Source organism: Orycteropus afer, unplaced genomic scaffold (genome assembly GCF_000298275.1).
Source record: "Orycteropus afer afer isolate SDZICR_OR568_19922 unplaced genomic scaffold, OryAfe1.0 scaffold00622, whole genome shotgun sequence".
NCBI classification, from domain to species: domain Eukaryota; kingdom Metazoa; phylum Chordata; class Mammalia; order Tubulidentata; family Orycteropodidae; genus Orycteropus; species Orycteropus afer.
The window spans coordinates 228,465-243,540 of NW_006922209.1; the positions used below are offsets into that span (position 1 = coordinate 228,465).

Genomic DNA, 15,076 nt, shown 5'->3' on the forward strand with positions numbered 1-15,076 from the left:
CAAAATGAAGGAATTTATGATGATTTCTGAATTCTATTCTAGATCTGACTTCTATGATTCTGACGCAGTTGATCCATCCTGAGACATTCATATCTCCCAATAGTAGAGCAGAAGACAGGGATACTGGGAAACAAAGTAAAAAAATAGCAGCCTTCAACCATCAACTCTCCTGCTTTGAAATATTCAGAATAGAATTCTGAAATCAAGAAGGAAGCTTGAAGTCAAGCCAAACAAAAGGTTAGTAAGGTCCACATATTATGGAACTGCACCTTCTGTCTAACCTTTGCACTTATTTCAAATGTGAAGACATTTTTTTCTTCTTTGCAGAACTATGCTCAGACTCTTTTTCATGAAGCTCCCCAGTCTCAAAGCCTCACCAGATTACATTCTCCATAAAAGATGCTTTGTAGAAGGGATTTGTATAGAGGGAGGGTGTGGACAGAATGGCTAACTTACACCTTTGGGTTTGGAGCACAGTTGTTTCCAGTCATTCTCGGCGATGCCAGCTGCCACAAGCTTCTGGAAGAAGGAGAAGACCAGCATCACTGCAAAGATGCCCTAAGGTGCAACAGAAGAACGAGGCTGAAGATGTGGTAATGGTACAGAGAACACAGCTCATAGCTGATGCTTACTAAATGACTGCTGAAGATATTAAATGACTGAAGAGCCAGTTCCTCAGGTGAATCATGACTAGTTCTGAGAACTGCTACACAGAAGACCAAAGAACAAGTTGCCGTGGTTTCAACACAAGACAACACTACGTGTGTCAGAGTAGAACTGTGCTCCCTAGGGCTTTCAGTGGCTAATTTTTTGCGAATAGATCATCAGGACTTTCTTCCAAGGGCCTGTGGGTAGATGGACGCTCCAGCCATTCAGTGAGCTGCTGAGGTGTTAACCATTTGCACCACCAAGGACAGTAACTTTATAACCCTATCCCTTAGCACAACTTCTAGCACACAACAGATGGCTCATGTATGCTGCAGGGATAAGCAGTTGAAGAATCAGTTTTACATAGAAGAGAGTATTTCCCAAGTCCTGATTAAATTGTATCTAGCTTTAGATGCTGTGGTATCATGCCACTGAAGTCTCTCTACACCTGGGACATACACTTTATTCTCCTTTAAACTCTACATTTAAAACTCCCCGAGGCAAAAGATGTTTGTAACAACTTAGTTATTTCTTCTATCATGCATTCTAGGTAATCAATGATAAGAATATTAATACCTTTAATAACAACAGATATTAATAACAAGCACTTCCATAGCACTTTCTCAGTACTACACATTGTTCTTGGTGCCTTGACTTTATTAACTTGTTTCCTCCTCAAACCAACCCCGTAAGTCATCTTCATCATCTAGCTGAGGAAATGGAAGCAGAGTATAGTAAAACATTGTCCAAGGCCACATCGTTAGTATGTATCAGATCCACATAAGCTGGCTTTAGAGTTGATGGTCGTAATAAAATGCCACATTTCTTCCCTGGAAAGAAATCCACTTTCACACTTACCAAGAACACAGATCTCATGCTGTAGCAGTATTGGGTAGATGGAGAGTTTTTCTCAGAGGTCTTGGCTGGTTCACAGTTGTATATATTAATATGTGGTTCAGCATCTTTAACAAGATACAGACTCTCCATTTTAAAAAAATGGGAGAGTGTGATATTAAATATGTCCATGATCAAAAGAATTATTCCAGAAATGGCAGTGAAGAGGCTCAGTGAGTTCATTACCATTTTCCCTTTGACCTAAAATGGTGACACAAAGATTGTTCATTGGGTTTGATTTCCATTTTGAGAGTATAAGTTAGGAAGGAATTCTAGGGGCCATCATTCTGTCTCACCAAGGCACTACTCCAAAATCAAACTATGGTTCTTCTCTTAGATCCCAGATCTCACTCTCTTGGTCCCTTTTCATTCTATTCCACCACTGTCTATTCAGGTTATCGAGTCGGGGCGATTCGACTTCCTTGGGTTTTTGAAGCAGTATCACTTCGGAAGTAGAGTGTCCAGTCTTCCTTCTGAGGAGTGGCTGGTGGGTTTGAACCGCCAGCCTTCTGGTTAGCAGTTAAGTGCCTATGCTACCAGAGCTCCTAAAATTCTAGGAGTGATCCTTAATTCTTCTATTTATGTCATTGTAGTTCCCTTCAATGCCACTGGCACTATCCTACTAGGCATTCCCTAAATATTTGTTGGAAATGAAGATAAATAGCATCCAGATTATTTTCTGTCTGTGTTAGAAGAGAGGGAAGGATGTTCTGCCACCACACTGAAGTGGGATGGTGGTGTGCATGTAGGCAGGGAAGGAGCAGATAGAGCCTTCTAGATCTGTGCCATCAAATGGAGACAAACAATTTGGACATTGTACCACCCCTTCCACCACCACTATGACCTACTCCCTCCTAACATACTTTGCAATCAGCCTCAGTCTACCCTCTTTCAAACCACAATTAAAGCTGTATCTCTGGGGAGCACAGATAAGAACGTGGGTGTGAATGCCCTACCTTGTAGGGCTGATAATAGGTTGAAACAGGAAATATATTTAAAAAATACCACAGTCATTTGTGATCTCTTGTGATTATTTTAGGGCATACATGTTTCACCCCTGGGGCTGTATGTGAGCAAGTCAGTAGATTTGGCTGACTTTGGGGAATAGAACAATTTGGTCTTCATAGATAGCCACCACCACCACCCCCCGCCAGCCTGAGCTTGTCAGACTACCTGTAGAGAGGAGCCATCCCAACCCAGTCAGTCCTCACTTTGAGAGTGACTCAACTTCGCAATAGCTTAGGATATATAAGAGAATGTTGAGGGAGAAATGTCTTCAGATTGTATTTGGAAGGAGAATTGCTGGTGAGCTTCAGACCCAAAAGGGATAGAACCAGGAGCTCCATGTAAACAGCCTATTTCTGGGTGTAGGTGAGTCCCCAGGGGCTATCTGAACAAACTATGCTGTGCAGCTCTTTATAGCCTCTGAAGCACTTCACATAAGTGACTCCATTTCATCCCCAAGCCGATTTAATATGGCAGCATCTACCATCATCTTCATTATATAGGTGAAAACTCAGAGGTACAGAGTGGTAACCTGACCTACTCAAGGGTTATACCTAAACATTAACTTAGAACTTGAATCAATTACAGCATTGATGAGATGATTTCCCTAAATGGTGGTCTGGGATAAATGACACAGTTTTTAAAAAGATCTATTATCCTTACACGACATTCAACATTCCCAAGACTAAAGCATGTTCTTCATAGATTACTTCTGTTTTCCCGGACACAGTTCATATAGATCTCATGTCTAAATGTTTTAATGAGTAAAATGTTAACAGGATTGTTGAGAATCCTTAGCTTTTTAGAGTTGAGAGAGAACTTAATGTCACTGTGATCTGATGGCTTCCTATTTTCAACTGAGAAAATAAAGATTTCTTTGATATGTGGGAAAGAAGGACGTACGATTACTTGCCAAAATATTCCTGGAATTTTTCTCCACTGCTGCCAGGAGTGATCCAGAACTGATAAACTGCAAAAAGAGAAGAGACGGGGTGGGTGGAGAAGAGGGGAGAAGGGGAGAGGCAGAGAGGCAGATCACTGCTTAACACTGGGAACTGGTTATATAGAGCCATCCACACCTTCAGTTGCTTTCACTAAACTATCCACTCATATTTATTGGATCCATTCATTTCTCAGCAATTATAATTCTCCTTTATTCAAGATCAACTACATTCGATCCAACCCTTTTACTCAGCCACATGGGAGACCGTGACTAGGAATATTATAAGACTAAGGAGGCAAGACCTACATTTTCATTTCAATTAATACTCACAATGTGAATTTGAAAGGTTTACTTTTTATTTATTCATAGAATTATTTTTTGGGGTTCATAATTATCTAAATGACTTTGATGCCAACGAAGAAGAATCAATCAATGTGGAAGTAAATACTTGTCATAAGCACTTCATGAAAATGTTGATTGCTACAGGAACTAATGATGATTTTTAATCTGCCTTTTCTAATGTTTGAGTTGCTAAACGGAGGAAGCTTTTGTTCTATCTCAGTCTCCTTGTTTGAAAAACTTGACTCCCAGACCCAACTTTAAAGTGACAACTATGAAAGTGCCACAATGAAAGAATCAGCACTGTCCTATACTATACCAAGACAAGGCACAAGCTTGGCAAACATGTACACAAAAGAGCCAAAGAGAGTATTGTTTTGCTTACAAGCAAAAGGAGATTTGAGATGGGACAGATTTGACCAAGTTTCATAGTAAAGAGAACTGTAGGGAAGAAGGAGCAGATAGGAGGAAGCAGGACATTCCTGCCACTTCTTGCATTTCTATGCACCATGCCATACAGTCCGACCGTCTAGCTTCCTGCCCGGAATTGACTGTGGAGAAATCTTGCATTGAACCATCTTCCTTTCCCGTGTAGAACCAGGCAGGGTATCTTCCCCTGAAGAAGGGTATCCCTTGAAGCAGAACCCCGACCCTCAACCACAGGATACATGCTCAATGCAGCCAATCTCTTTCCCACTAAATTATTTTAAGCTGATATTCTATTTCCTACCCATATACTTCCTTCAACAGTCTGACATGTGTCTGTGGGGCTTTTTGACATTTTGTATGCATCACTCCCCAAACAGTTTTATTTTCTACTCACCATAGTGCCTCCCCAGAAAGGGTACCAGACTGCTATACAGATAGGTGCATAGATCCCTACAGGGATCATCAAGAGACCCCCCAGGGCAAAGTGGAAGAGCCCGTTCATGATCTGGACAGCCTGGGGAGAGAACAGAGGAGAGGATAGATGGATGAACTGGAACCATCACTAAGTTAGAAGGCAAGGCAAGGCTGGAAGTCCTGGCTATTGACTTGGGTCAGTATAAAATGTCTGAAGAAAGTTGTGACAGTACCAAGATCTTTGTCTTTTGTTATTCAGGCTGGTTTTGCCCATCACCTGGGATTGGGATGCTGGACCAAACTGGGATGGTAGATCCCTAATACACAAAACAAATACCAAAAGGGGACATAAGACCACCCTGAGGTGATCCAGGTGATGACTTTCAGGATACATCCCAGACTTGGTGAACCATGTCAGACGTAGAAAATAACTCAGGTTGGATCAAATCTCTTCAAGTTGGGTTGAGTTTTGTGCCTGGTCAACACCATCAGCTTCAGTAGGCCAAAGAATTCCTAGGTATGTAAGGAAGACAACTGACTTACCCCCAAAGCCTTAGATTCCCTGATGAAGAAGTGTTGTGTGGGGCCCACCAATGAAGACATCTTCCAGGGAGTTATTTTCTGAGCAGGATACATGTCACTAGAGCCGTTCACAGGCTCTGCTGGGAAAGTTCCACTCACTGAATTTCTGGGTGTTGTCATTTCACTGTCAAAACTGAAAAAATAAGTGATAACATGAAGGGAGACACACCAAGATGTTTGGCAGTCTTCCATCTTGTGTCACACATCTGCACTCTATGGGTGTTACTGAAGCATCTTTGCAGTGGCCTGCGACCCGAAGCAAGGCCTGCTGCTGAGTTCTGAGAAATGTTCTCGAGGGGAAGCTCAGTCAAGGACATAGAGTCCCAGTATGCTTTGTAGGAAACACCACCCTCATATCCCACATGTCCAATTTGCCTCTTCTCTCTGAATGCATTTCTTATGCTTTAATATTGGAAAATATATTTTGTGTTGACTTTTCCCCATCCTTTTGCTTATCTGCCTCTGTCCAGAATTCTCTGGGTCAGAGATACCATGATCAAGTATGGTGAGGATTGCCCTGGACTCAGGAGGTCTAATTCTAGTCCTCCCTCTGCCTCTATCCTTACTTGTCTGTTGGTTTGTTGTGCTGTAGTGGCTTGCATGTTGATAGGATGCTGGAAGCTATGCCACCAATATTTGAAATATCAGCAGGGTTACCAAATGATAGACAGCTTTTCATGGAGCTTCCAGACCAAGACAAACTAGGAAGAAAGGCCTGGTGATCTTCTTCCTAAAAGTAGCCAATGAAATCCCTATGGGTCACAATAGAATAGTCTGATATAGTGCTGGAAGATGAGCCCCCTGGGTTGAAAGGCATGAAAAATACACACTCTGCAAAAGTGGACGTAAGCAAACTTACAGTCATGGAGATGGCATAGGCCAACAACGTTTCATTCTCTTGTATGTGGGTCTCCATGAGTTAGAGCTGACTTGAAGGCATCTCATAACAATGGCGACTCTGTCTCTAACTCTGTGACTTTAAGCAAGTCACTTCAGAGAGGCCTTGTCATGCTCCATGTAGAACTTTGGCCCCCTAAGTCAGATTGTCTAGGTTTAAATCATGATTCTTTTATTTGCTGTGAGACTTTGGCCAGTTCTTTCAATTCTCTGGGCCTCAGTTTCTTCAATTATAAAATAGAAATACTAATAATTCTTGTCTTGTAGCCTGCTGTAAGACTTAAACACTGTGATGGTTCATGGCTGATATTTTTTTCATTGAGGTGTAGCTCACTGTGCTGGTGGCATAGTGGTTAAGTGTTCAGCTGCTAACTGAAAGGTCAGCCACTCCATGGGAGAAAGATGTGACACTCTACTTCCATAAAGAGTACATCCTTGGAAACCCTACTCTGTCCTATAAGGTCACTGAGGCAGCATCAATTCAACAGCAATGGGTTCAGTTTTGATTTTGTGACACCTCAAATACTACTTCCTAAGAGAAGCTGTCTCTTAACTCTCAGTCTACAATATTTCCCTCACTTCTCTCTTTCTTTTGGGAATTTATTTATTTATGTCAACGAAAACTAAACTCAACCCAGTGCTGTCAAATTGATTCTGACTCAGGGTGATCCCATGTGCTTCAGAGTGGAACTATGCTGCATAGGTTTGTTGGCTTTTTTTCTTTCCCACCATAATCTGGTGGAAGTAGATCACCAAGCCTTTCTTTTGAGCAGATTGGTTAGTAGGTGAGAGTAAACCGTTTGCATCATTCATGTGAATTTTGTTGGGCCTTGTCTGTGTCCTTTGAATCTCTCCCTGAGGACACACCATCTTTGGTCATGTCTGTCTTGAGGGTACATCATGTAAGTGCCTTGGAGACTAAGACAGTCTGCCTGGCATGCTTATCTCACCAAAGTCATGCAGAGCTAGGTAATCACAGTGATGCTCTAAGACAGGTGGTGGTGAGGCTCCAGGTCTCACGTTTGTAACTACAGTAGCGTTTTAAAGAGACTTCATGTCCGTCATCTCCTTTGCACTTCATAAGGTAGACCAAGGATGGTCATTGCCCTTGTTTTGTACATGAGGTAAAAGGGGGCACAGCAAATTTAAGTAACTTGTTCAAAGTCATATGACTATTGCAGATTTAAGATGAGGACTCAGGTCTCTCTAATCAGGGTTGCTCTGAAACTCTTTCCATGGTCTTACCAGACTGCTTTGTTCTCTGTGGGGAACAGGAATTCAGCCTTGTTCTTATGATGCCCTCCCCTTTCCTTCAAATATAAGTGCTATTTGGGTGATTATAAAGCAATTGAAAACAGTACTGTCTAGGGCACAGGCTAGAGGGGAGGGAGTGAGCTTTGTGTGCTTCTCACCTGATTTTACTCCAGCCCTAGATTAGCAGCTGTCATGTGTTACCAGGGATTTGCTTTGTACCACAAACCACCCCACAAGATCACCAACAAAAAGGAATACGTTAATACAGTCCACTAATGAGTTTACAAACTGATTCTGGTCACCAGAATTTTGAGAGCTAGTCAGACCTCAGAAACCATTCTGGTCATTTGACAAATGAGGAAGCTGTGGCCCAGGGATGAGACAAATCTTTTAACAGACTCACACTTCTTGACAAAACCAAACCAGGAGTTAGTCACCATGGCTTTGAGGTTAATGCTATTTCTGCTGCACCCCAGCCTAGACTAGATAATTATAATGGTTTATTAAGCATTTATTTACTACATGCCGGGAATATGGTGTACGGTCTTTCCGTTTCTCTGAATGAAAATGTAGGTATTTTGTCTCCATTTGCAGATGTGGAAGTGGAGGTTCAGAGAACATAATTCATGTTCCAAGATCCCATGGCAAGTTATGTAATGAGCTTGGAGACACCCTACATTTCTCTCAGATGGGTCATTTTTCTGAGGACAACTTAAAGAGCAAAAGTCACCAATTGTTTGGACAGGAGGAACTATTTGGATTACCATTACTTTAATTTCTCCTTGTTCATCAACAACTTGATTGAGGCTGTGTCTGTGTTCTTGTGAGATAAGCCTGTTGTGTAAACAAGATCATCTTGTGTGCACTGGGGATGGCAGCACAGGCAGTTTCTGGATTATCAATGAATTCCGTTCCTATGTCTTTCTTTCTTTAAGTAGAATTTGTATATAAGTGCAAAAAAGGTGTGGGAGAGGTGTCGTCTGACTTCCTCTAACTTCACCGGGCTGAGGGAAAATCACCATCAGCATCAACAGCCCAAGGCTGATTCCTATGAGATGGACATCAGACATGCCACCACCCTCCAACTTTTTTCTTTTTTACCAATTCTGACACCAGCCATCCCTCCCATGGCTCTCTCTACTTCTTTGCTGGGTTCGATAGTTCATGCAGTGGCCACACAGAACTCACAGACAATACTAACAGTTATGGGGTTTATTAGGGAAGCAGCATGTTACAATTCAGCTTCAGGAACACTCAGGATACAATTCTTCCATCAAGACAGCCATGCCCATAGGCACACCTCTCTTTGGCCTTCAGCTCCTTGGCCTGGCCTCTGCTCCGCTCATGCAAGTGTTATAAAGCTTTTGAAGCTTTGCAGATAGGCGCCCAGAGAAGCACCCCACTCTACCAGCAAGGCTCCTGCCTGAAGCCACTCAGCTTTCTCCTCCATGGGCTGGGAACCTCACCGCTCTGTCTCATGCTGGGCTCTTGGTTCTCCTACTTCTGCTGCCACAGTTTCTCAGCCACCACTTCTCACTGTCTCAGTGCAAGAATCTAAGGTCAAAGGAGATAATACCCCACTCCTGGCTCTTCTTTCTTGTGGCAGTGAGATCCCCTTTTCTGCCTTTGGGATGGCCCATATTAAGCCTAGCAGAATGGCAAAACTGACCAATCCCCATGTTAGGGTTCCATACACCTTATTTGAACAGTCCCATTCCCACAAGGATGACATGTACCCTATTTACATTATTAACAAGCTATGCAATCCCCTTGGTGGGCCATAAACACCTCACATCTACATAGTCCCACCCAGTCATCTGGTGGGAGTCACATAGACCATGGCTAAAAGGGCCATATTAAATCAGTCACTGCACCACAGTAAGTCAGCACAGGTAGGTATGATTGCTATCTAAAGTCAGTCAAATGTCTGTCTCAGTCTATAGTATATAGTATATGTTTCTATGCATCAGAAATGTTAAAGAAACACTTCCAGATACACTAAAACACCTTTGACATTCTAATACATTAATAACAATGCTTTGATGCACATCACAAAATAGTGCCCATTTGTTATTAAAAATCATGGTATGTGCCTTGAATTTTTAATACAAAAAGCTTTACAAAGGTTGCTTCATCATTACGGGTTGTATGTAAGTCGGATGTTTGTAACCAGGACTGCCTGTAATGGCCATTGAGGGAAAAGTATTTTATTTTATTTGTTAAAATGGTGTTTCACTGACAACTATATTTCTACAGCACTGTCAACAATGATCACTGAAATATTCGTCTATAGACACAAACATGATTGTTTTTCTCCGTTATTTCATTTTTTATGTAAACACTCTAAAATATTTTTTATATTAAGGCATGAAAAAAATTTTATTCCATGGGAATATATGGAACTAGACCTCATGCACCAAAGAATATTATAGATTTTTAAAAATTTGCCTTATTTTTTATTCATTATGATTTAATTGATCAAAATATGATGTACTTTTTTGCTATACTGCATTAAAATCAGAAGTCCATTTATTACACACTGCCTCATTTTATTATCAAAGCAACTTCTGTAAATCTTTTTTTTTTTTTTTTTAAGGTACTGTTGTTTCTGTGTCCACTCACTGGAGAGGATCTTACAGACTTGATGGGTGGTGGTTTGAATAATGACTTTTAGGTCCAATAATTCCATGATTTACTGAGAAACCCAAAGCTGCCTCACTTTCATTACCTTGACTTCCTCCTTTGCCACTCAACATAGCTTTTTGTCTTTATCCTTCCTGGCTTTTCTTGGACTGAATTCTGAGGAAAAATGTTCTTATTTTCCTTCTGCTTGTTCTCCACAAGGAGCCCTGGTGGAGCAGTGGTTAAGTGCTTGGCTGTTAATTAAAAGTTTGGTGGTTCAAACCCACCAGCCACTCTGTAGCAGAAAGATGGGGTGGTCTGCTTCCATATAGAGTACAGCCTTGAAAACTCTATGGGCAGTTCTACTCTGTACTGTAGGGTCGCTATTTGCTATGAGTCAGAAGTAACTCAGTGGCAGTAAGTGTTTGTCTGTTTCTATTCTCCTCAGTCTCCTCCCACTGTAACATCTCCCATGCATCTTCAGCCTCTCACTCAGTTGGTTGTGGTAGATAGCAGAAAGAGCTAGTCCCAACTTTGTTGCTTTGTAGTCTTGTGGTCTGCCTATAAAACCAGGAAAAAACTCAGCTGCCACTACTCCTAGTGACCCCCTGTGTTTCAGAGCAGAACTGCTCTACAGAGTGTTATGGCTCTGACCTTTCAGAAGTCAATGGCCAGATCGTTCTTCTCCAGCACCTTTGGGTAGATTCCAGTCACCATCCTTTTAGTTAATAGCCCAGCATTTAACCTTTTGTGCCACCCAAGATCTCTCTATAAATATACTCTAATATTTGCCTTATCCATTTCAGAATATTGTTTTGAAAATTTTGAGATAATTGTACTTTATAAAGTACTACATGGTCATGAAGAATCATTGTCGTTACTGGATCCTTTATGACTAACAGGTGCTGTTGCCCCCCATCTCAAGGCCCCATTCCTTTAACCTGTTCTCAGCCACTGCGCAGTCACCCCTCTTAACTCCAGCTTCTCAAAGGCTTCCGCCACTCTCTTCCTCCACTGCCTCCCCACCCACTCACTGCTCCGCACTTTGTACCCAGTTTGCACTGGAGCCACTCAACTGAACTGCCGGTCGTCGTTAAGGACTGGGCTGCAAAATCGCTGACTTCAGCTTGATTTAACTCTGTTTTCCCTGTCACTCAGGCGTCAGCTCAGAGACACGTTTCACACTCGAGCTCCTTCATCTCCCATGTCTTTTTACTTCCATGTCATCCATGAGTTTATTTTCCGTTTCCTCTCCTGGTTTAGCGCAAAAATCTTATTGTGCTGTCTTTGTTCTCTCTGTGTTCTCATCCATCCTGTCCAAGGCTACTAGATCATGCTCCCTAAGCCACTGCTTTCATCATACGCTCCCTGAGTTTAAACACTTTCCTTGATCTGCCATTGCCTCCAGGAGTCACCCTTCACTTGGTCCCTCAGGTTAGCCCAATATAAATTTCTAAGCGCTCTCCCACCACTCTACCAACAGCCACTGCTCTGGACATCCCTCCTGCTTGCTTCTCTGCGTGCCTCTGACCTTGGCAATGCTCTTCCTCCTGCCCCGTCACTTTCAGTGCAGCTCCCAGTTATACATTCCCATCACCTGAGGCCTCAGGAAGTGGGTCCAGCTCTCCTCAGCTGATCCGGAGGATGTCTCCTCCAAAGCCCACAGCTCTTTGCAGTCCTTGTCACCAGCTGTTTTCTTACTAACTTCTGTCATGGAGTATAATTTGCCTAAAGGAACTTGTTCCCTGAGACTACATACTCAATAATCATGAGCTCAGTAAACATTAAATTGGATATTAAACTGGACTACTTCCTCAGGGCAAGGAGCTCTGGTGGTGTAGTGGTTAAAGCATTTAGCTTTAACTAAAAGGTCGGCAGTTTGGACCCAGCAGCGGCTCCACAGAAGAAAGATAAGGCAGTCTGCTTCCACGAAGATTGACAGGCTTGCAAACTCTATGGGGCAGTTCTACTCTATCCTATAGGGTGGCTAAAAGTCAGAATCCAATGGATAGCAGTTGGTGCTTCCTCAGGGCAGGTTTGCTTAGGAGGCCAGGTGAAGAGATGTCTATGTCATCTCACCTGATGATCAGTGAGATAAGCCATTTTATGGGAAGAGGAAGGGGAATCCATTAGACGTTGGTTTTAGGAAATTACTATGGCATGGATAACATGTGTCAAGGAGCCTTGGTTGCACAGTTGTTAAGTGCTCAGCTGATAACTGAAAGTGAGCAGTTCGAACCCACTAGCCACTCTGCAGGAGAGAGATGTGGCAGTCTGCTTCCGTAAAGATTTACCTCCTTGCAAACCCTATGGGGCAGTTCTACTCTGTCCTGTAGGGCTGCAATGAGTCACAGTTGACTCCACAGCAATGGCTTTGGTTTGTTTTGGGGTTTTAACATTCATCTTGTTTTCTTCATTAGAGCTTCCTCTTGTCTCCATGACCCACTCTCTATGCTTCTCATGTGAGTGGTTTTAGGCAGGATTTTGAGCTCAGTTTGGTGTCCACCGACCCCCTCCAGAAAATGTTAGCCTGCAACACTTAGCAACACCTAGAGGAATTAATATTCAACAGGATACTGCTGGACACCAAAGCCTTCACAGAAGAGGGAGGAAGTTATTTTCACTACCACCATGACTTTCTTATTTGGTACTTATAAAAGCTTTGGCATTTAAGTAATTTAATCTTCATAAAAGCGAGCTCTGGTAGCGTAGCACCTAAGGCACTTGACTGCTAACCGGAAGGCTGGCGGTTCAAACTCACCAGCCACTTCTCGGAAGGAAGGTTGGGCAATCTACTTCCATAGCAATACTGCCTTGGAAACCCAAGGAGGGGTCGCTATGAGTCGGATCCGACTTGACGGCACATAACAACAACAACAAAAACAATATTCATAAAAGGCCTGGTGGTGCAGTGGTTAAATACTCAACTTGCTAACCAAAAGGTCAGCGGCTTGAACCCACAGCCACTGTGAAGAAAAAGACATGGTAGTTTGTTCTGTAAACTTACAGCTTTGGAAACCTTATGGACAGTTCTACTGTGTCCTATAGGGTCACTGTGAGTTGAAATTTGACTTGATGACAACAGATTTTTTTTTTCTGGGTTAAGCTTCACAGATGTTATCATTGCCCCCATTTTATAGAGGAGGAAAGTGAGGCTTGCCCTAAGTAATGTAGCTTGTAATTGGTGAAACTGAGGTTTGACCCCAACATGTTAGAAATCATGCTTCTATCTGCATGCTGTAATCTCTCATCATAGAGTGACTTGCAGTTGGTTGCCCAGGATAATTCTTGTGGGAGAGAGTGGCTAAGGGACTGGGTTGGCAGCAAGCCCTGATATCACCCCTCGAATCATGAAACTATCAGAAATCCTGACCATTGAAACTCTAGGATTAAAGTGAGAATTGCCAGGCTCCAAAACCAATCCATGTTTCATCTGTCACCCCCTTTAAGATGTATAAATAAAGAAAATTGATTCCTTACCTTGTCTCCAAGGCCTCAGGGTTCAAGAGATTTGGATAGCGTCTGCTAGTTCAGTCTGATGCTGCGTTTTTCACCAATGTGGGGAGAGCAGGCAAGTGAGCTAGGCCAAGCCTGGGGCCAGGATGCCTGATAGATACCAGGTGACGGAAATCAGTAGCTTCTACCACCTTGGGCTTCGCTCCAATTATTTTGGTTTAACACACTCTTACCAGAGTCGAAGTGGAACCAGGAGGTTTCACTTCCTGAAAAAGGCCCCAGGGGAGTGCCTGGTGAGCTTCATGCTACCTTAAGTGGAAGAAATTTGTGGCCCCCACCCTGTAAGCAGGTGTGGATGGTGGGTCCCTAGGGCAAGAAGGACTCTAGAAATTCTCCAAAGATGGGCTGAGAGGACTGACGTATACCTTTTTTACTTCACTTTTAAGGGTGAATAAGTGGAGAAGAGGCATCCATGCAGATAAATTCAAGAATCATTGAGTTCATACACTTGGGAGTGTTGAATGTGGTGTTCTCCAAATGTTTATTTCCTCATTGGACTGGCAAGTCTGAAGAGCTGAAATATGGTGGTTCTATTTGAACATTAGGAGCTCTGGCAGCGTAGTGCCTAAGGTACTTGACTGCTGACCAGAAGGCTGGTCCAGCCACTCCTTGGAGGGAAGGTTGGGCAGTCTACTTCCGTAGTCACACTGCCTCGGAAACCCAAGGAGGGGTCACTATGAGTTGGGTCCGACTCCATGGCACATAACAACAACAACAACATTTGGACATTAAAACCAGCTGCCATTGAGTCAATTCCAACTCATGACAATCTCGTGTGTTTTCAGAGTAGGATTGCACTCCGCAGAGTTTTCAGTGGCTATGATCTTTCAGAAGTAGGTCACCAAGCCTTTCTTCCTGGTTTGTTTGAGTCTGGAGGCTCCGCCGAAAGCTGTTCAGCATCCTAGCCACACACAAGCTTCTGACAGATGGATGATAGCTGCGTATGAGGTGCAATGGCCAAGAAATGAACCCAGGTCTTCTGAATGGAAGGGGAGAATTCTACCACTGACCTACTTTTTAGGATATTTGTGAGATTAAATGAGTAACACATAAAACACTTAGAATGCTGCCTGGAACATAGTAGAGTAGTGGTCCCACAATTGCTGACCCTCATTATTGTTACTATTCTAATTGTCATAATAAGTGACTCTTGGCATTGGTAATCTTTCAGCATCTATATAAGATCTGTGGGCCAAGCCACTCTACCAGTCAGCTCTTCTTTCCATATAGCAATACACTAGGAGCCACTGGGGGGAGCCACTTGGAAAAACCAGTAGATGTCACAAACCAGAGAATTAGATGACTTGCCACCCAGACCCTGGGCTTCAGTTCTTGTCTCTGTTTGTACATAGGCAACACCCACATTACCGTTCATTAGTTAAATGAATGCATGACTGACGCTATAACCAACAACATGGCCACGTGAATTAAAGAGAGGAGGAGATGGCTTTGCCGTAAGGCAGGCGTGGTTTATCAGCCAAAATGTCGCCAACCCACCAACCCCCTTTAAATCATTCCCTTTAGTTCCAAAGT

The 15,076-nt window shown here is 42.9% G+C and overlaps 1 protein-coding gene across 1 annotated transcript; it reads right to left on the minus strand.

The window, feature by feature from the left end:
- Positions 1-447: 447 nt before the first annotated feature.
- On the minus strand, positions 448-5,374 carry MS4A1 (membrane spanning 4-domains A1). Its single transcript, XM_007956442.1, has 5 exons — positions 5,216-5,374; positions 4,653-4,772; positions 3,461-3,517; positions 1,507-1,743; positions 448-558 (listed from the first exon to the last, which is right to left on the minus strand). Exons 1-5 carry the CDS (start codon positions 5,372-5,374, stop codon positions 448-450), a joined length of 684 nt encoding a protein of 227 aa, XP_007954633.1.
- Positions 5,375-15,076: the final 9,702 nt, after the last annotated feature.